Consider the following 22,442-nt stretch of genomic DNA (forward strand, 5'->3'; position numbering starts at 1 on the left):
TATCAGAGAATATCTTCAACAGTCAAGGAGCAACTTCATGCTTGTTAGCCACAATAATTAAGCTGCAATGTATCATATCACTAGTTAAGGGATAACTTTGTTTATACTAATATAAAACACACAGGTTTTTTTTTTAGAAATCCTTGTATTAACTCATTTGTTTCCATACATACCCAAAACATGTCTTGTACTTCTGTAAACCACAAATGTGACCAACCAAATTAAGTAGTACAGAAACAATGTGTTCTAGACACCATGAAGGCTGAAAGTTTACTGCTAATCTAAAAACTTGTTTTAAGTGACATGGATTATTTTTAAAATGCTCATTGTAGTCATGCTGTTAAAATGATGTGATGATTTCTGCAAAACCAACAGGTAGGTATTCAGCAAACATTTGCAGTTATCTAATGAAGATTCTGGAACAAATTTTGCTTTGAGTTACTCTAGCACTTATGCTGCTACAACAGAGCAGAATTTGGTCTATGTTTAGCCACAAAAATCTATTGCCTCATGTCATTTTAATGACTTGATGAGATATTAGTTTATATTCAGAAAATCTTTCTACTTACTACTTTGAAGAGTATATTGAAACCAAACAAAATGTTTCATCTACCATTTAATAGAAAAAGGTTTTATTGCCAACAGTATAAAACTTAATTTTAATCTCTGCATTTAAGAATTTTAAATAAAACTCTTTCCTTGCACTAATTATGATAGTTTTCACAAGGGAAATAACACCTTAATTCATTAACCAAGAAAATAAATTCCAGTCATAATTTAACTGTTAGGAACCAGCCATTTTATACAAAAACACAATACAAATATTGACATTCCAAAAACTGTACATCATATTAAATTACTAAAAAAAACCCTAACAATTATCTGAACAAAATACAGTCTTTAGTTTCCTCATTCACTGTTTCATAATGCCAATCTGTAAAGTCCTTTGTAATCTAGCTATGTTGGCATCCAAGGCTGCTAGCCCATTTTTAAAGTCCTCTTCATCTCGTGAAGTAAATGTTGAGAAGGAAGACACGCTCCATTCAGACTTTCCTGACATGCAGTCAAAAGTAGAGAAACTAGAGTCAGACATTTCAGTGCCTTTTTTCTGAAAATTCTCTTTCTGAGGTGGCATGCAAGTGTAAAGGTATTTATCAGACTGAGGTCTATCTGATTTGTCTATAAAATCTTTAGCAGTTCCAATTATTTCTTTTGGCCTCACTAGGAGCCTGTCTCCTTCCAGTTCAGTTGTCTTCCCTGTGGTTTCAGATGTATTTTCTATTGTCTTTCTCAAGTCGTAGCCACCACTGACTTTATCAAAAATCTTTTCATCATCCAACATCCCAAATCCATTCTGCTTCTGAGAGTCAGAGAGCCCACAGTTATAGTCCAACTTCTTGGAAGCCACACTGACCTGGTGTTGTGCACACATTTTTCTTTCAGATATTGATGGCTGTTTTTTAGAGGCGCTGCTAGACAATGGAATATAAATGGTCTCGTCCAGTTTGTGTTCTTCCTCTATTAAAGTCCTAGAATCACTAATTGTTTCTGTATCTTGCTTTGACAGGGGAGGAAGAATTCTTTGAGCTGTTATTTCCTCTGCTAAGAGTGTACATTTTTTATGAGATCCTTCAGCAACAAACTTTTCACGGGCTAGATCTGGCATTTCCAATTCTCCAGTTTTATTTGAAAACTGAAGTTCTGTATTTGTCAAAATTTGATCACTTTCTAATTTTTTGAGGTAACTCATTATGGAAGTACTCACAGGGAGTGGGTTGGGTTTCAGCTGTTTCTCATAGTCTTCCAGGAGAGATTTTGTAAGACCTTTTTCAGGTCTGTGTCTAACATGGTCTACAGTGAGGTCAGAGAGAAGCTTGGCCATGCTGCTCTGCAAGGTTCTGTTAAGAGCAATTCATTAGGTCATCCATTATGTATAATGACTTTTCATAAACCATATTTATAATTTAATATTTAGATATACTTATCAATTTAAGATTGCAATGATCATTTTAAAAACCTAATTCATATTCCACAAGACAGCACAAAAAAATCAATACAAATTTTAAACTACTCAAGCTCTATCGAGTGTCATTCTTCAATTCAATGAAATGTGCCTTTGAAATTAATAATGAAAAGAACAGCAAGCAGTGAGGTTTCTTTCTCACCTACGTGCCCTTATGAAGAGAAGATTAAATGACTTTAAGACAAGAGAACTTTAACATTTATAAAGTAAATAGAAGATACAGTATAATTGATTTTGGTCTAGATAATACTTAGTCCTGCCATAAGTGCAGGGGATTGGACTAAATGACCTCTTGAGGTCCCTTCCAGTCCTATGAGTCTATGATTTTCAGAGTTTGTTTTAAGATATGGAGGTCTGCTTTTGAAAGCAATTTGGAAAAATTGTAAACAATGTTTAAGTAAATATTTAAATACAGAAATAGACAAGGGCAATCACAGTTACTCATTTTCGGCTTTCTATCCCAAGACAAATGAAGACTCAGTTCATTACATGTACATATGGTTATCACCATCTGGTGGTCAGCAGTTAATATAGTTACAGGAAAATATGAAAGGTGTATATACACTGTAAGGAAAATACTGTACACTATTATGGGGGCTGGTAAATTCTGAATTTTGGATAACAACTGAATAGTAAAACTTCTAGTGCACATAAGTAAAATATAAATAATCCAAACAAGTCATGTAACTAGAGAGATCTATTATCAGAATCACACCATCTAGGTGTACAAAAGATTGTGAAGCCCCAAACCTTGCCATCATGAATTCATTAAAAAAACAAACAAAAAACATAGAATAAGTTCACAAATATATGCAATTAAGGCAGCTTCACTCAGGAGCTAAGACTCTCAAAAATGAAGGAAATTAGTCATAAATTTCATTTTAAGTGTGCCCTTAATTGATAGAGAGATCGCTTCTTCCCACAGGAAAATCACTAAAATTGTGGGCCCAAAAGGGAGAGTCTCTGCAAAGTTCTTCTCAGGATGATTTATTCCTGGTCTTTTTACAAAGAAAAGGGAGACTGCCTCCCCTTCAAACAGGCTGCAGAACTAGTTACGGTACCAAACCCTGCAGGTCCTAGGGAAGAATCACCTTGGTAGCCAGAGCTAGAGACACAAACAAGGTCATTGCCTTCTCCCAGCAAGCAGCCATGCATCCAGCATGTGGCATTTGACCTACCTGACATGATAATTATTTCTATTTCTAACTATTGCAGAAGTTAAAAAGGTGGAAGCCAAAACTTCTGCTTTTATGCTAAATTATTAGGGTTTATTGTTCCATCATCCTGACACAATCCATCCCACATGTTTATCTTGTCTAGCTGTTTACTATCTTACCCCTGTAGTGTAAGTTGTCTGGAGGAGGGACTGTCTCTGTTATCTGATTGTATAACATCAGTATAGCCCTGCTCCCTGATTGGGGTTTTTAGGCTCTAGAAAGAGTAAATAAATAAATCGCAAGACTCACAGATAGGTTATAAGACCTTTAGGTCTAGACCCTAACAAACACAAAAGACAACGTAGGGAGAAGTTGTAGTATTATTTTAACATTGTTTCAATAATTCAAAATAAGGAAGAAATGTCAAGAAGAAAAACTCTGTGGCCAATATTACCGAGTCAATTCACGCAGTCTGTTCACTTCTGCATCACGCTGACGTAATGTTATGCCCAAGATCTGATTTTCTTTTTCCGAGGCTTCCAACTTAAACTGGAAGCTCTTCACATTTGCCAGTGCCTCATCCACTTCTAAAATGCCAAGTACAATTTTATTTAGTCTTTTTATAAATGTAAAAGCACCAAGTGAAAAAATCAAGTCAGTTCAAAACACGCACCAATTTTTAGCTTTGTAGCTTCAATGTCATACTGCTGTTTGTTTTCAAGCAGTTCTTTATCTTTCTCCTGGATAACTTTTGCAAATTGTTTATTTTCTTCTTTCTGGTTTTCTATTATTTTAAGGAGTTCTTCATTTTTATTGTGCAGTGATTCAAGGCCCTTTAAAGATTCCTTGAGTTGACTCTGGAGTGTCATATTCAAGGATTGTAGAGAAACTACTATAGGAAGAGAAACATAGCAAGTTTTTTAAATGTTTCATTTCTATGCCCAAAAGAAATATAATTTGCAACTATTAAAGCCTAAATCATCATTCAAATTCTTAGAAATTAAGACTAACAGATTGCAATAACTATTAAGCTGAAGTCAGAAGTCCTGTGTGAATATAAGCATAAATCAAAACTGTAGAGAAAGAATTCTCTTCCACTACCAGTAGATATTTTACACGTTTTTAAGTGGGTGTATTTAGAAAGATTTCTATTAGCGCTAAATCTTTAAGTCCTATTATCCTATACTGGAATAACAAGATATGAAGAACATTGTAACTGATGTATTTGCACCTATCACCAAGATAACACAACCCTATTTTCATTAAAATGAAAAATGTTGTCTCATATCCTATGACAAGCTACCTACAATAAAATATTTAAGGGTTAATTTTCTCTTTAAAAAGTGACCACAAGACTTGGTATTGCTCACAGTGATATCCAAGGCCCTGATCCTGCAGTGACATAAGCAGGAGGACATCCATACAGAGCCTGAGAGACTTCAATACATTTGCACACAGCTCACTACAAGACTAGGGCCTAAAACTGTGGGGATAATAGTCCCCATTATCACAGTGATAGAATGTGGAGTGCCGTTTTATATATTTAAAATTAGTTATTTAATTCTGTACTTGTACTTTGCGTACAGTACTGAACTTGCACATATAATTTTGCAAAGTTGTATTGCCTTCCTTTCTTCCCCCCAGCTTAGTAAAATATTTTTAGATGGGTATCATGGTAGCGTTACCCATTGCCACATTAATTCACAGCAAATAAGCTGTAATTGTCATGTAATGATGTGCTGTGGGTTTTTTGCCCAGTTCTCCGAAAGGAAGATAGAGGAAAACTACCTTTCTACTTTAAGGTCAGACTAATATCAGATGCCTTATGCATGGAGTTATGTAGTTCAAAAACTCTGTTATAATGTGACCTTTGTTTGCAGATAAAAGTAGGAACCTTTCCAAGATACAAGGAGGTTTCCTTTATACCCGTCAGTTGTCTGGTGTCTCATCCTTACTTTATGAAGGATACAGTCTCAAATCCTACACTGGAGCTGTACAGGAGGATCCCACTGTCTGCATGGTGCTCTACTGACTTCAATGGAACTAAAATCTTTATCCCCATTTCCCACACCATCACTTGCAATATACCAGTACTTGCATTCAAAGTTGCAATCCAGGCTGGATTCCTTTTCAGCTCTCTCTCGCTCCCGGAGTTGCTGGTTCAATATTCTTAATCTCCTAAATGTGAATGATAAAGCATAAATGGAGAAAGTCCAAATACAGAGTAAATTTAAAAGGCTGAATATTAAAATTGGTTTATGAAAGTTTACTAATTTAATTAGAATAGAACCCCCACAAAAATGTTTTTAGTTTTGGAAGTTAGAAAAAGTTTTAATAATCTTGTGACGGATTAGATTACAGAACCCCCCTTGGGAGCTTCCACCTGATGTGCCAAGACTACTAAGCATTATCAATAGGCATCTTATTGAATATGTCCAGAGCTCTGCCAGTCAATTTTGCTATCAACGTGGTTATCTTTTGATTTTTAGGGATGGCATGAAGGGTGCACAGTTTTTTTTAAAAAGTAATGAAATATTTGGCAATATTGCTGGATTTTCTATTTTGTCAAAGTCTGCATTTCCACTTTCTTTAGCTGAATGAGCTCTTTTCAAAAATCATGGTAACTTCACTCCATTTTAGCTCAGAGGAAAGGGGTGTCTACTTTTACATTAAGCATGTATCCTGAAAAGAGACTCTTTCTGTATTTGATAACAGGCTGTCTAAAGACATATGCATGCTAACTACTTGGGATCTGCAGTTTAAAAGTTAGAGTACCCACTGGTACTTCTAGGAAAAAGCCTAGTCTTGGGAAAAGATGGCAATATGTTTCAAATGGAAAAATACACACAGAAAATAATACTCCCTCCTAGTTCTGAACATGCTTTTCTGCATACTTTGGGAAAGTATTATCTAGACCCTTGTTATGCTGTTAAGGTTAGAGATCAGTTAATAAGATAAACTACTTTATAAGGCAAGTCATACACTAATGTCAAGGAACAACATTCATTCATTTGGGAAAACTGATGGAAGAAGTAAAACATTCCTATTCTTCAGTAGCAAGAAGCTTGTTCAAATATCCATGCACTAAATATGAATGCCTTAAAGATTTTTTTTCAGAAGCAATATAGTATACAAAGCACAGTATTAAAAAAACCCTGCACGTGAACACAATATAGACAACAGAAAACAAGAATGTGATCTAAGAATTATACATTGTAACTATACTACAATATGCAATTTATAACAATGAAGTTAGTTAGTATGATACATATTTTTGAAATAGGTTGCTCACTTGGTGAATGTTTACTGACCTACGCAATTGGGCATTTTCACTTCTGAGAGGTTGTATAGCAAGTGCTATTTCAGCTTGTACATTAGTACTTCCAACTACTGCTGGCAGTAATGAAACACAGTCTTCTACCTCATGTATTATCCTCAATATTTCAGAATCATCTATAAGAAAAAAAAATTAAATACATAACAGCCTCATAAAACAGCTGAACATAAATTCTATTACCTCTTAAGATATGTGTGAAGCTTTTAATGTTTAAATTACCCCTCTTTATCTGCACTTCTTAAATAACTGTTTGACTGTGAAGTATGGTCAGCCAGGTGTACATGTACCCTTGGTGGTACACAGAGATCTTTCAGGGCGTACATCAACTCATCTATATATTTGCCTAGTTTTACAACAGGCTACATAAAAAGCACTAGTGAAGTCAGTACAAACTAAAATTTCCTATAGACAATTATTTGTTTATATTGCTCTTTATACTACACGCTGAAATGTAAGTACAATATTTATATCCCAATTGATTTATTTTATAATTATATGGTAAAAATGAGAAAGTAAGCAATTTTTCCATAATTGTGCAGTGACACTTTTTTGTATTTTTAGGTCCGATTTTGTAAGCAAGTAGTTTTTAAGTGAGGTGTAAATTGGGGATATGCAAGACAAATCAGACTCGTGGAAGGGGTATAGTAAGATGGAAAGATTGAGAGCCATTGGTTAGATCCCCATCAAATCACAGCCACCATCCTTCCAACTGATCTCTGAAGGGAAATCTTTTAGAACCTTTCCACACCACTCCCTGATTACCTCTTATGGGAAGTGTAAGAGCAGAGCTTTTCCACAGACACTACGCAGAATGAAAACACTACTTTTACTAATTGCTATAACAATTTTAAGATCTCAGACGCACATTGAAACACTCACTTTATCTTCCTTCAGATCAAAACATACAGCTCTATTAAAAAGAAAAACTATTCCAAACTGTAATTTTGTAACATCTGAATTACAATAATTCATCATACAATGGTATATTATGAATTTCTAAGAATGTCCATCCATGTAGCATAACATAGCATCTGTGTGATATATATTCTACTGAGATGATAAAACATTTGTACCTTGGTCTGCCAGTGCCTTGAGCTCTCCCAAAAGATATTTTACTGTTTTAACTTTTTGGGCTGTTTTTTCTGGGTTTGCTTTTTTAGGCTTTAAAACTTTTTTGTCAAAACTTGTCTGACAGCTTGTCTCCCTCATTGGTGCTATGTCAACTGCATTCAAGTCCTCTTCTTCACTGGTAGTACCCTCACTATGTTCCTCAGCGGTTTCCTCTTCTTTGGTATCAGAGACCTTGGACTGTGCTGGATCAAATTTCTGGTACTTCTGCCCAGCCCTGTCACTCTCTGCTTCATGTGGTTCTAAGAGAGCCAGATGAGCTTGTATACATCTTATCAAGTCTGCCTCCTTTACCCGTTGCTCATGATTTCCTTGGTTTGAAATCATCTCTCTGCCATAAGATGCTGGAAGAAATGTAGATACTGTGGAATTATTTGGCACAGCTAGTGGTACAAAGGGTGTCATTGGAGGATCAGTGGTGGCAGACTTTGCTTGTGAAGAAATACAAGCAGCAACAGAAACTCCTGGGAAAAACACAGCTCCTCCTGCTTGTGGTGCACACTGGTTGTAACTGTCAGCAGGAACACCCTAAACAGAGAATATACATATTAAACAAATTATTATTTGTATTTTCATAGCACCTAAATGTAGCAGTGAGGTTTCTTTCAACATTTAGAAGCCAATCTTATTTAATGTGGTATTGCTCACTGTTTGTCATTTAAAAACCAGTTAAAAGAGTACTCAAATTCATTCAGGCTGCAGTGTATGACCTTTCACTGTGTTCAGGAGTAGTTAAAAGGCAAATATAGTTAGGATTACCAATAAGACTAGTTGGTCTTATCTTAAATGTTATCTGTAATTCAGCAATAGAGCGAAATTGATATTTTCATCTTTTTATATTGGGGAGGGACAAAAGGATTCTGTTTTCTTGGGGTGGGAATTCATTTTCAGTGTGCTTGTAAGAATCTTCCTGATATATTTCCTTATTTTCCCTATCTTTAGAACTAGAATTCATTGCTGGTACCCACAGACACAGGAAAATAAACACACTGTGTACAAGTTAATATTTTTCTGTATTTTGGCATTTTGACTAATCTCAGCAATGTGTGTAAATATATATATATAATGTGTGTGTGTGTGTGTGTGTGTATAATATATATATATATATATTATACACACACACACACTATAAATGTATGTGCTGAATGCTACAAACAACATAAAAAGGCAGTCAGCACATTTCTAACAAATACTTAATTTTACGTAATGTTTTTTTAGATCTGTGAAGCACAGACTTCCTCCAGTCCAAAACTTCTAGCAAATGAGATGATATCCCATAGAATGCTGATTGAAGATCATGCTAGCTATGGAACAGAGGTGGCACCTGCAATCTGACTACAGGGTCAATGTAAACCCTCCTCCCACACTTCTCAAAACTGCAGAAGGGGGTTTGCTTTGTTGTTGTTTTTTAATGTTGTACCCTGAAATAGATAAGGATATTAAAATGCAAAGCTTTAACACAAAAGCCATATTTGAGAACAATGGGTTTTTACACTACTTTCCACTGATCAAGTTAGCACTTCTAGTCATTGAGGTTTTTAATACGTTAAAATATTCAAAGTTAGGTTAATGACACAATCATCAGCACAGTGAGATTGGGATGTTACACTGATCAGTAACTATCAATCCTCCTCAGAAAGGGGTGGGAAATGGATACTTCACAGAATTCGACATAGAAAAACAATGAGCATAACAAACAGAAGTGACCAGTCCCTATTGGCATGCCGCTTACCTCATTTTTGGAGTCTACTGTAGGCACAATATAAGTAGCAATGCTTGCTAACAATATATTTGTGAACCGCCTTTAAATCACATAGTATTTTAAAAAAACTCCACCATATCTATTGTTTCATCACAGATTTTATGAGACATAAAATGCATTGAGTTTCTTTTTCTTTGGGAGAATTTCCTATTAAGTCCAAGAAAGTGTATAGATTTCAGTAGAAATGAAAGCCACAGAATAAGACAAGGATGACAACACTAACTTAAATGTTTATTTATAGTTTAAATCAAGTGTACTTACAGACTGAATGAGTAAAGGATTAGCTGAATGCTGCGGGGACAGAGTTGGTGTGGAGGTAGGTAAACGATAATTAAATGCTGTAACATTTTGATATTCTGAAACAAATAGACAAAAAACTAACATTGTTAAATTTAAGATTTTTTTTCTTGCCAAAAAACTAAAAACAAACCCCAAAATAGTGTCTAACTATACAATGACATTCACACTAACCAGGATCTGAAACAGGGTAAGCAGGTACAGTCGGAATTCCATTACAGCTCGGTGGAACTTGGCCAGTTATCAGAGACATTTGGGTTTGCACATGCTCACACAGTTTCTGATGCATCACAGGAGAGTGTTGATTAAAAGGCACATGAATTGGTTGACCCGGCTGATTTTGTACTGCGCTGGAAAGTTCTCCCTCTTTGCCAACAGCAAGTGTATTACAAGACGCTGGTTTCCTATTTGACACAGGCACTATGGAAAATAAAGTTGAAGTTAGTTTTCTTTTTGCACTACACAAACACAAATGTTTACATGAAGATTCTTGAAATCAAGAATCAAGTGCTATGAACCCATTTCGATTGATTAATTTGATTAAAATTGATAGAAACAATCAAGCCATAGTAAGTTTATTTTATTAAACCTGAGTTTAAAACCAAAATAAGTTGCACAATATTATAACCACATTAATTAATTCTGCAGATGAGGTGACAATGAACACGTATTTATGGAGGAAATAAAACAGTTATGGATGAAAACGTTGTATAAGTAAAGGCCAAACCAAGGACAAGTGCTTACCAATTTCTTTATGAATATGGGCAGCAAGAACATTTCTCTTCAGTCCTTTCTTTTTTGAACTATTTCCTTTGCTTAATATAGGCCTGGTAGCAGCCTTAACAGAAGTTACTTTTCCTGGTTTTCGATTTACTGTCTCCGTTCCTAATGTTATTTGAAACAAAAGCCATTCAACAAAACAAATAAGAGACCTACAGAAACTAAAATGTAATTTTAAATTTCAATAAGGTACAACCTGTGGCCTCATTTTGCAAAATATCCTGCAGTAAAGCTGCACAGCGATCAAGCCCGTTATGTATAGTTACAACCTGCAGAAAGAATGTTGCAGTCAGAATACAGACATTGATTTATTGTAAAACAAAACCAGTAAGGACAATGAAATAAAGTCAAGAAGTTCCTATTTAGAAAGCGTTGTTACAGGTTTGAGTCACAGTTATTTCTGGACTGGGTTTGAGTAACATATTTATTTACATGCCATCAATGAAAACTTTTACACATTTCCCATTTACTGATTTGTTATATTTATAATTGAGAGATTGTATTGTGTTTCTATCTAATTAATTTTATGTTTCAGTAATTTTAGTTAATTTCTGATTTGCATGTATAAGAGAGCCAATTCATCTCAAATTACCTGATCCTCAGAGTCGGTGGAATAGAGAGAGTAGCCAGAGTCCACATCAGAATGGCATGCTTTTCTTAAGCCAATCCTGAAAAAGACATTCCCTGCTTACTTCCTCTTATAAATATACTTGTTTGATATCTAAAACAACAAAAAACAACATACACAATGTGCTGCACTTTACAATCGAGCCAAATGCTGTAATGAGATAAGCAAGTAACTGCTGCAGACATCACCAGCATATGTTAGGGTAGGACTGGCCCTTACTCAGAAAGCCTACATGTCACTAGTCCCCATATTCATTCAGTAATCTAGGGGGGAAATTTAATTAATATTTCATACATTCAAAATGGAAGTCTAAGGCATGTTGTTTGCTAAAGGGGTTAATCTTCCCTCTAGTCATTGTACAAGCCAAACTCCCACTAACTTCAATGAAAGTTTTGCCTGTTCAAAGACAGCAGGATCTGCCACTTGCAGCATCTTTCAGTTGGGACTTAATATTTAATAAATGCAAAGAGTTGTTGACAAGCTGCTGGCTTTTGATTTGTATGGCTGTTTTGACTGCTTACAGGTACACCACTAAACAGTATTAATGATTAAATTCTTACTGTTTTTTTCCACTTGATAACTTGGCTGCTCCTGTTAGCCTTCCAGAAGACAGTACCTGTTCAATTATTACACAAATATACACCAATAAATATTGTTTTAATTTCAATTAATTATTTTAACAAGATAACAGAAGTATACCAAATACCATTGGATTGCTAAATCTGAGACAATAAATAAAGTCTAGGAAGGCTAATTTACATTTTTAACAGAATGAGGGGGAACGCAGCAAGAAGCACTGAGCCTCAATCCTGCAATTTACAATGCACAGGTAGACTTCTGAATACATGGCTGACTTCATGACACTGTGCAGATGCAGCAGTCCACCCACATATAAACTTTTGTTTTGTGGACAGAAGTTATTTCAGTACAGCCCTTCCACTTTCCTCTAGCACCACTGTCACTGTCTATAGCCTACAGACTTATTTTCTTTTGATATCATGTCAAATTTCACAAGTTTAGCTAAATCAGGCCAAGTCCATTCCTTAATGGGAGACGTCAATGAAAAACCCAGAGTGGTACAGAAAGCAGTGCTGGTAATTTCCCAAAAAATTTCTCTGCAAGTCAGTACTGAACCAATACCTTGGATTGGTGCTAGTGGATATTGTAAAATTGAGGGCCTGACTACTTGTATTTATTAAATATCCCATACACTTTTCATAAGAGTTCAGATCCAGACCGGTAACAGGCTTGAGGTGTGATATAATATGATTGTGAAGAGCTTTATAATATATTGCAAAGGATAAATATTCCCTGCTTTCCACTGAATGCACAGCACTAGTTTTTACTAATAAGCTGCTGCCATAGCTCAAATATTTGCAGCTGAAATATTTACTTGTAGAAGAATACTTCAAGCACAGGGCCTAATGGTGTGTGTGTTACTCATATAAATAATCTCACTGACCTCAGTGAGAGTACTCGCATAAAGATTGCAGGATCAGGCCCACAACAAATATGGATTATGCACACAAGGGCTGAAACCCATCCCAAAATTCACAACACTACCCTTGATCATCATAGATCTGCCTTACCTCCCAAATATATCTCAAGTTTCATATAGCAATATGACGTCATGACAACATGTCTTCATGTCAGGATACAAAAATCCAACATCACTGGGCAAATTAGTGATGTGAACGTGGGAATGTTGTTCACACAATTTTGCCCCCTTAAGACTGACACAAATAGGCAGACAGCAACCCTGGGCTCTCAAACTTGGTAGAATCTAAATGATTGAGAGCTCAAGTAAGTTGGAAGGAGACTTCAGGTATCCTGTTGTAACACTTTGCAAATCACCACATCACAAGGCAGGGAAATGTACTTTGGGAATCAACCCCTAACAAGAGGTGAAGCTAAGCAGCTGTTGGCAGTCGCCTGTGCAAGAACTGAATCCAACAGGTAACAGGGTAGGGGGAGGGGGAAGTGACACCAGCCCCACCAATCAGGGGAGCCTCAAAGAATCACCTAAACCCTATTCCTGGAGAGGCTCAGTTACCCATGCACTCCAGAGGGGGGAGTCCTGCATCCCTCATCTAGGGTCTCAGTAATACCCCCCCTTTAGTAGACCCTAGAGAAGAGTTCCCCTGACTTATGAATCCAGTCACCTGCAACCCCTCCAGAAGAGAGCTCCTGAACTCTGAAACATCACCTCCCAATCCCCCTAACCCTGTCCCCAGTCACCTGACAACTCCCCCAGTGTCCCCCAGAGGAGAGCTCCCCCAACCTATGATCCCAGTCTCCTCCCAAACCCTGCCACCCTGAGTGTCCCCCAGAGGAGAGCCTTCCTGACCTGTTAGCCCAGTCACCTCCCAACTCATGCCCTGCCACATCCCTAGTGTCCCCCAGAGTGCCTGCCGTGATCTGTGGGGCCAGGCACCTGCCAACCCTCCCCACACATCCCTAGTGTCCCCCAGAGGACAGCCCTCGACTGGTGAACCCAGTCACCTCTCAACCCCTCCCCCACATCTCTAGTGACCTCCAAAGGAGAGTCCCCCTCTGACCTGTGAGGCCAGTTACCTCCTAACCCCCACAGTGACCCCAGCGAAGAGCCCCCACGAGCTCAGTCACCTCCGTGACTGTCCCCCAGAGAGCCCCCTCAACCCACGAGCCTAGTCACTTCCCAAACCCCCCACAGCCGTACTGACCCCCCAGAGGAGAGTCCCCCAACCTGTGAGCCCATTCACCTCCCAACCCCCCACCCCAGTGACTCCCAGGAGAGCCCCCGCCCCCTGACCCGGGAGCCCAGTCACCTTCCAACCCCCCACCCCTAGTAGCCCCCAGAGGAAAGTCACCACCCCCCTGACCCGGGAGCCCACCCAGTCCCCTCCAAGCCCCCTAGGAGCCCCGAAAACGAGACGCCCTCCACTCCCTGCCCCAGACGCCCAGTGCTCCCAACCCGCAGAGAGAGAGAGAGAGACCCCTAAACCGCCACTCAAGGCGCCCAGTCTCCCCATAACAGTCCCTCCCTCGGGACCCCAGAGCGAGAATACCCCGCACCTCCAGGGGAGACCCAGCCCGGCCCCCACGGCTGGTACCTTGTGATGCCGGAGAGTGCCCGGCCTCGCCATCGCTCCGTCCGTCCCCGGCCGGGGGAGGAGCTTCCCGGCCATCCCTCAGCGCGGAAACGCGCGGCCAATCCGAGCCCGCCTTGGCTGACAGGCCCAACGGCTGCCAGGGCAGGGGAGGAGCCGTCATCCTCTCAGCCCCGCCTCTTCCGGCTCCCTCCCTCCATGCAAGGCGCCGGCGGCAGCCAGAGCGGGCCGCGGAGTCAGGAAATTAGGGCCGGGATTGGTGGAGGTCCCGGCCCAGCGAACCAATAGTAGAAGAGAAGCGGGGCTAACGGACCAAATCAGTCAATAGCTCGTTCTCTCAGTCAGCGGGACCGTCTCCCGGTCTCTCAGAGCCTGTTGTGCAGGGCAGGGACTCGGCCCGGTCTACACGGCTCCTGAGACAGAGCTGTCTCAGCACCTAATGCTAAAGCGCTCCGGGTCCCCTCAGCCCCCCATCGCCTGGCTCCCCGTTCAGCGCTTACCCCATAACACGCCACTTGCCCTCGGGGAATCTCCCGCCCCGTGCAGCTCTCACACCGAGTAAACTGCAGGACAAGCGACAGGTTGTTCCTTTCAAGTAACAACAAGGACGTTTCAGAGTGGTAGCTGGGTTAGTCTGTATTAGCAAAAAGAACCAGCAGTACTTGTGGCACCTCGGAGACTAACAAATTTATTTGTGCATAAGCTTTCGTGGGCTAAAACCCACTTCATCAGATGCATGCAGTGGAAAATACAGTGGGAAGATATATATACACAACGAACATGTAAAAATGGGTGTTGCCATACCAACTCTAACGAGACTAATCAATTAAGGTGGGCTATTATCAGCAGAAGAAAAAAAAACTTTTGTAGTGATAATCAGGCTGGCTTATTTCAAACAATTGACAAGAAGGTGTGAGTAACAGTACGGGAAAAATTAGCCTGGGGAAATAGTTTTTACTTTGTGTAATGAGCAGATTCTTAATCTTTCCCTGTTTGCGATATAGGATGTTGATCAGGTGATTCTGCAGTTTCTTTGAGAGTTTTGTGGCACAATCTCTCAGCAAAGTCTGTGTGGTATGTAGATTGTAATGGATTTTTTTACCTTCAGTCCTTTTGGTGTGATGTCTATCCATTTGCATTTGGAAAAGAAGATGATGTCTGTCTGTATCTGTACGAGTTTTTTCATGAAGTTGATGGATTTCCACTTCATACGGCTAAATTCAGTGCCTTGCATGGTGACAGGTTTCAGAGTGGTAGCCGTGTTAGTCCGTATTAGCAAAAAGAACAAGGAGTACTCAGGTATGAAAGTAACTTTAAGGACTTACCCGTACGCCGGAGTCCTGAGTGGGCGTGGCCTCAACCGGAAGAGGCATGGCCTCAACGGGAAGACACGGGGCCTTTCAAGATTTAAAGGCCCTGGGGCTCCGGCTGTGGCTGGGGTACAGGCAGCAGGGCTCCGGCAGCAATTTAAAGGGCCAGAGGCTCCAGCTGCTGCGGGGCCTTTAAAGCGCCGCCGGAGCTCCCCGCAGGGGCCGGCGCTCCAGGACCTTTAAATCCACACCCGAGCCCAGCTGCCTGGGCCCTTTAAATCACCGCCAGAGAGGCCGGTCCAGTCTTACTTTCACCTCTGGGAGGGAGTACTTGTGGCACCTTAGAGACTAACAAATTTATTTGGGCATAAGCTTTTGTTGTTACTTTCTCTTGAACAGGCTCCACTGCTGAACAGATATTTTTTTGCATTCATAACAAAGTGCAACCAATGTTGGGGTGGGGGGGGAAGGTCATTCAAGATTTGTGTCCAACTGTTAGAACATAAGGACGGCCATAATGCGTCCATCTAGCCCTGCATCCTGTGTTCCGACAGTGGCCAATGTCAAGTGCCCCCAAGGAAATGAACAGAATAGGTAATCAAGTGATCCATCCCCTGTCATGCATTCCCAGCTTCTGGCAAACAGCAGTTGTTTTGTTTTGCGGTGCAGGGGCACACATCAGAGCATGATGCCCTAACAGTGTTTCTCAACTGGTGGATTGCAACTAGGGTGACCAGATGTCCCAATTTTATAGGGACAGTCCCGATTTTTGGGTCTTTTTCTTATATAGGCTCCTATTAACCCCACTCCCGTCCTGATTTTTCACATTTGCTGTCTGGTCACCCTAACTGCAACCTATTGGGGGGTGTCACAAAAGACAATCAAACAGATGTGAGCTAGTGCAAATTTTTAGGGCTATCAAACGATTAAAAAATAAATCATGAGATTAAAAAATTAATCACAGTTTTAATCGCACTGTTAATAAAATATTTTAAATTTATTATAAATATTTTGGATGTTTTTCTACATTTTCAAATATATTGATTTCAATTACAACACAGAATACAAAGTGTAGAGTGCTCACTTTAGATTATTATTTTTCATTACAAATATTTGCACTGTAAAAAAGTGCAATCTACTATTCAAAGTATGAAGGGGCCTACGAATATTTAGCATATCTGGCACATAAATACCTTGCAACGCTGGCTATAACAATGCCATGCACACACCTTTTCTCATTTTCAGGTGATGTAAATAAGAAGCAGGCAGCATTGTCTCCTGCAAATGTAAACAAACTTGTTTGTCTTAGCGATTGGCTGAACAAGAAGTAAGCTTGAGTGGACTTGTAGGCTCAAAAGTTTTACAATGTTTTGGTTTTGAGTGCAGATATGTAAAAATATAATTCTACATTTGTAACTTGCACTTTCACGATAGAGATTGCACTGCAGTACTTGTATGCGGTGAATTGAAAAATACTATTTCTTTTGTTTATCTTCTTTACAGTACAAATATTTGTAATACAATAATAATAAAAGGTGACCACTGTGCACTTTGCATTCTGCATTGTAATTGAAATCAATATATTTGAAAATGTAGAAAAACATCCAAAATATTTATAATACATTTAAATGGGTATTCTAGTATTGTTTAACAGTGCAATTAAAACTGTGATTAATCACACTTAATTTCTTTAATTGAGTTAATTTGTTTTGAGTTAATCGCTTGAGTTAACTGCAGTTAATTGACAGCCTTACAAATTTTATTACAATCTAAAGCAAAGAAAAATCTCACTTCCCCATTGGTCACACACCTTACACTTCAAAGTCAAGTGTGCTCTGTCAACCTACACACACAAACAAATAAATTATATAGGATTACCATTGTTATCCTTGATACTTTTTTTATTCTACTTTTATAGTAAATGTAAGGTAGAGAGTTGTGAAATTTTATTTACTTTGAATAAAGGGTTGCCAATCTGAAAAGGCTGAGAAACACAGAACTATATAATTAATATCTATTCATAGAATCATAGAATATCAGGGTTGGAAGGGACCTCAGGAGGTCATCTAGTCCAACCCCCTGCTCAAAGCAGGACCTAATCCCAACTAAATCATCCCAGCCAGGGCTTTGTCAAGTCTGACCTTAAAAACCTCTAAGGAAGGAGATTCCACACATTCCAGTGCTTGACCACCCTCCTAGTGAAAAAGTTTTTCCTAATATCCAACCTAAACCTCCCCCTCTGCAACGTGAGACCTTTACTCCTTGTTCTGTCATCAGGTACCACTGAGAACAGTCTAGATCCATCCTCTTTGGAACCCCCTTTCAGGTAGTTGAAAGCAGCTATCAAATCCCCCCTCATTCTTCTCTTCTGCAGACTAAACAATCCCAGTTCCCTCAGCCTCTCCTCATAACTCATGTGCTCCAGCCCCCTAATCATTTTTGTTGCCCTCTACTGGACTCTTTCCAATTTTTCCACATCCTTCTTGTTGTGTGGGGCCCAAAACTGAACACAGTACTCCAGGTGAGGCCTCACCAATGTCGAATAGAGGGGAATGATCACGTCCCTCGATCTGCTGGCAATGCTCCTACTTATACAGCCCAAAATGCCGTTAGCCTTCTTGGCAACAAGGGCACACTGTTGATTCATATCCAGCTTCTCGTCCACTGTAACCTCTAGGTCCTTTTCTGCAGAACTGGTGCCTAGCCACTCGGTCCCTAGTCTGTAACAGTGAATGGGATTCTTCTGTCCTAAGTGCAGAAATCTGCACTTGTCCTTGTTGAACCTCATCTGGTTTCTTTTGGACCAATCCTCTAATTTGTCTAGATCCCTCTGTATCCTATCCCTACCCTCCAGCGTATCTACCACTCCTCCCAGTATAGTGTCATCTGCAAACTTGCTGAGAGTGCAGTCCACGCCATCCTCCAGATCATTAATGAAGATATTGAACAAAACTGCCCCCAGGACCAACCCTTGGGGTACTCCACTTGAAACTGGCTGCCAACTAGACATGGAGCCGTTGATCACTACCCATTGAGCCCGACAATCTAGCCAGCTTTCTATCCATCTTATAGTCCATTCATCCAGCCCATACTTCTTTAACTTGGCGGCAAGAATACTGTGGGAGACCGTATCAAAAGGTTTGCTAAAGTCAAGGAATAATACATCCACTGCTTTCCCCTCATCCACAGACCCAGTTATCTCCTCATAGAAGGCAATTAGGTTAGTCAGGCATGACTATTAGGTTAGTCAGGATGTTACCCAATATGTATGCATTTTCATGAGAGATGGAAGGACTGTGCAATAAATATCAATAACTGATGACATCAGATTTTATTGCCACTGAATAGATAATTTACTTGGGCAATACCATAAACTGAAAGACACAGGCTCCTTATGTAGACAACAAGTGCCACCTAGTGGAATAGAGGTTACAGTGAAATTGCAACCAAATATTTTTACCAAAATTGAAAGATCAGTAGATACATTTAAAACAGTAGTGTGGAATGGAAAAGGGAAGAGAGCGGCATTGCCCTAGTAGGAGATTCTAGATGCAGGTAAGGGAGGATCCTTTTAGGGAATGGCATTGATGGCCTTGTAAGGTAGGCCTGGCACTGATGGTTTTACAATTGATATGCTGCCCTGCTCAGGAAAATGAAATTATAGCAAGACAAATACATATTCGTGCCATTTCTGTGGTCCATTCAAAGCTGTTAATGGGACAGTGTAACAGTTGCTTCTACCAGACAAAACAGCTGTCCAGGTCTGGGACTGTGAAACAAATTCTCTCAGGAACTAAGGACCGTCACAAACCTCACCACCTTCTTCTCCAAGTGAAAGATGCATTTATTTGACCTTGACTTTTCTAATATAAATGCATAGAAACATGTATATTTTAAAAAATACTCTAAAACTCTATCAAAACAAAACACTTCACTGCATATGTTTCTTACCACGGGGAGAAGATGAGAGAACAAACAACACGTGAAAGATGTGCAGTCACATTGCTTAATTCACTACTGGAAGGCACTTGGCTACTATGGTGATAAACGTGGTATATAGAAAAAAATAGAAAGTGAGCTTCACAGTAGCATCAGGACTTCAGGGTACTTAAGGAACCAGCTGAAGCAATCTCAGAACCATTAGCAATTATCTTTGAGAACTCATGGAGGATGGGTGAGGTTCTCAGAGGAGTGGAGAAGGAGAAACATAATACCTCTCTTAAAAAGGGGGAACAAAGGGGATCTGGGAAATTATAGACCAGTCAGTCTAACTTCAATATCTGAAAAGACACTAGAACAAGTTATTAAACAATCAATTTGTAAGCACAGAGAGGATAATGGAGTTCTAAGGAATAGTCAGCATGGATTTGTCAAGAACAAATCATGCCAAACCAACCAAATTTCCTTCCTGGACAGAGTTACTGGCCTAGTGGATGTGGGGGATGCAGGAGATGTGATATGCCTTGATTTTAGTAAAGCTTTTGACACAGTCCCATGCAACAGTCTCATAGGCAAACTGGGGAAATGTGGTCTATATGAAATTACTGTAAGTTGGGTGCACAATTGACTGAAAGATCTTACTCAAAGAGTAGTTATCAATGATTTACTGTCAAACTGGGAGGGTGTATTTAGTAAGATCCCCCAGGGGTCAGTCCTAGCTCCAATACTATTCAGTATTTTAATTAATAACTTGTATAATGGAGTGGAGAGTATGCTTATAAAATTTGCAGATGACACCAAGCTGGGAGCAGTTGCAAGCACTGGAGGACAGAATTTGAATTCAAAATGACCTTGACAAATTGGAGAATTGCTTTGAAATCAACAAGATGCAATTCATTAAAGATAAGTACAAAGTACTTCACATAGGAAGGAAAAATCAAATGCACAATTACAAAATGGGGAATAATCTGAAAAGGATTTGGGGATTATAGCGGATCACAAATAGAATATGAGAGAGAGACAAGGTGAGTGAGGTAATATCTTGTATTGGACCAACTTCCATTGGTGAGAAAGACAAGTTGTCAAGCTTACATGGAGCTCTTCTTCAGGTCTGGGAAATGGACTCAGAGTGTCACAGAAAAATAGAGGGTGGAGCAGATTGTTTACCTTAAGTACTTAACATATATTTCAAGGGACCATTCAAGGGCCTGTTAAAACCTTGCCAATCATAGGCGGTAAAGGGAAAAAAAGCTGGGTCAAAGAACAAGATGAGAAGGTTCACAGAATATGATGGGCAATTATCAAACTAATGTCAAGTACCTTATGGGGCAACTATTTTCTCTGAGATGCTTTAAGTCACCAAACTACTACTCGAGGTGAGGGTGAGCTTCCACCAAACTGATAATTGATGGCCATGAATGCAGAGGCTTGAATAATTAAGAAAGAACTAATCTAAATGATTTAAAAACAAACAACAGCCTCCTCCTCCCACCCTTCATTTGGAATGATTTTCAGAGATGTATTCTACAATGCATATTAGCAGAAGAGACACATGCAAATAGATTTCTTTTTAAAATTGAAAGTGAGTGAGGAGAATAGAAAGAGGTGATGTGACTAGAGGTTACAGTATTGCCAACCACAAGTGATCAAAAATCATGAAACAGACCCCTAAAATCATGAGATTTTATAAATAATAAAGTAATATATCGTTACCTCCCATGTTCATAACTGATAACAAATGTTTGCTTATATTTGGTCCAGTCTTTGCTGGATGTTCTAACTCATCTCCAGAAAGAAGATCAAGTCAAACTATGAGCCTCAACTGTAATTTCTTGTTCCCCAAAGTTGGCAGAAACTGAGTACTATAAAGCCAGTGTAATCACTCCTGGAGGGGAAAAAGTGCCCCTCTCTTACTCAGCAGTGTCCTCTATGACCAAATAAGGGATAATATTGAAAGACATAAGAAGGCCCAGTCCAGTCCTCTTTGGCCAGAAGGATTTAGGCTGGAGCACGAGACCTTAAAGGCGGGTGGTACTAAAATAAAAATATAAGTATATTTCCAGTTTAAATTAAAATACTTTATATTGAATATCCTAGCCAAGATAGTATGTGGGTAGCTGACCAGTCTTTAGTGATAAAATTAACACAAATAAAACACTCAAGCAGTCAAATCAACTTTTAAAAGACCTTTACATAAGCTGCACTTCAGTATCTAAGCTGCTTTCTGAATATACAATAGTTTTATTCCATAAGTCAATTTGGATACAGAAGGTCAATAATAGTTTAGGCCCTGCTCCTGCTCCAATGGCAAAACTTCAATTAACTTAAGGAGCAGAATCAGACACATAGAGACAGATTCTGTGGTCGTTTTGCACAAAAGGGCTAGGACAGAAGAAGCCTTCCTCACTCCGCACAAAATTACTGTCCCTCCTATATGGGGAGCTCAAGGATTGGTCTCTTTAGTCTGTCAGGAGCACACAATACCCTAAAGACGATGAGTAGTTAAGGCGAAGAGGTAGAGCTTGTCACTGTTCTCTACTTTGGCCCCACTCCATGGAGCGGGGCCAATCTCATTGGATGGAGTAAGCTGTATCCACAAAGGGTGTAATAGTGGGTGTGTTTCTGGGGAGTGCAGGAAAGACAGAATGTTGCCTGGTGCTTGCACGGTGGTGGTACTGCTTCACCTCTTTCAGGCGTGATCGAGCTCTCTGTCAGGAGCACTGACATTAGATAAGATATGGTATAACACCATACAAGATAATTTTTCATAAGGGTCTTAGTGGTTTTACTTGGCAGCAGAAAATCATTAATTTCCAATCATTGGTTGGAAAACTGGAATTTTTTCCTGCAAGAAATTTTGAATGAAAATCTTTCAATTTTTGGTCAAAAACATTTCAGTTTTCCAATGGGAAGTTCTGAATTAATTTGATTAAGATGTTATGTATGTTTTTTTTAAAACCGAAAACTGAAACCAAATGGCATTTTAAATGGA

At 39.3% G+C, this 22,442-nt stretch overlaps 1 protein-coding gene across 1 annotated transcript; it reads right to left on the reverse strand.

Annotated features, from left to right (window-relative positions):
* Positions 1–776: 776 nt before the first annotated feature.
* Positions 777–14,330, reverse strand: CCDC14 (coiled-coil domain containing 14). The gene is made up of 13 exons (XM_034786152.1): positions 14,205–14,330; positions 11,673–11,728; positions 11,077–11,152; positions 10,681–10,753; positions 10,449–10,589; positions 9,879–10,124; positions 9,669–9,763; positions 7,591–8,173; positions 6,492–6,633; positions 5,279–5,358; positions 3,854–4,072; positions 3,635–3,767; positions 777–1,898 (listed from the first exon to the last, which is right to left on the reverse strand). The coding sequence occupies exons 1-13, from the start codon at positions 14,277–14,279 to the stop codon at positions 914–916; spliced, it is 2,904 nt and encodes a 967-aa protein (XP_034642043.1). The 5' UTR covers positions 14,280–14,330; the 3' UTR covers positions 777–913.
* Positions 14,331–22,442: the final 8,112 nt, after the last annotated feature.

Source organism: Trachemys scripta, chromosome 11, assembly GCF_013100865.1.
Source record: "Trachemys scripta elegans isolate TJP31775 chromosome 11, CAS_Tse_1.0, whole genome shotgun sequence".
Lineage (NCBI taxonomy): Eukaryota > Metazoa > Chordata > Testudines > Emydidae > Trachemys > Trachemys scripta.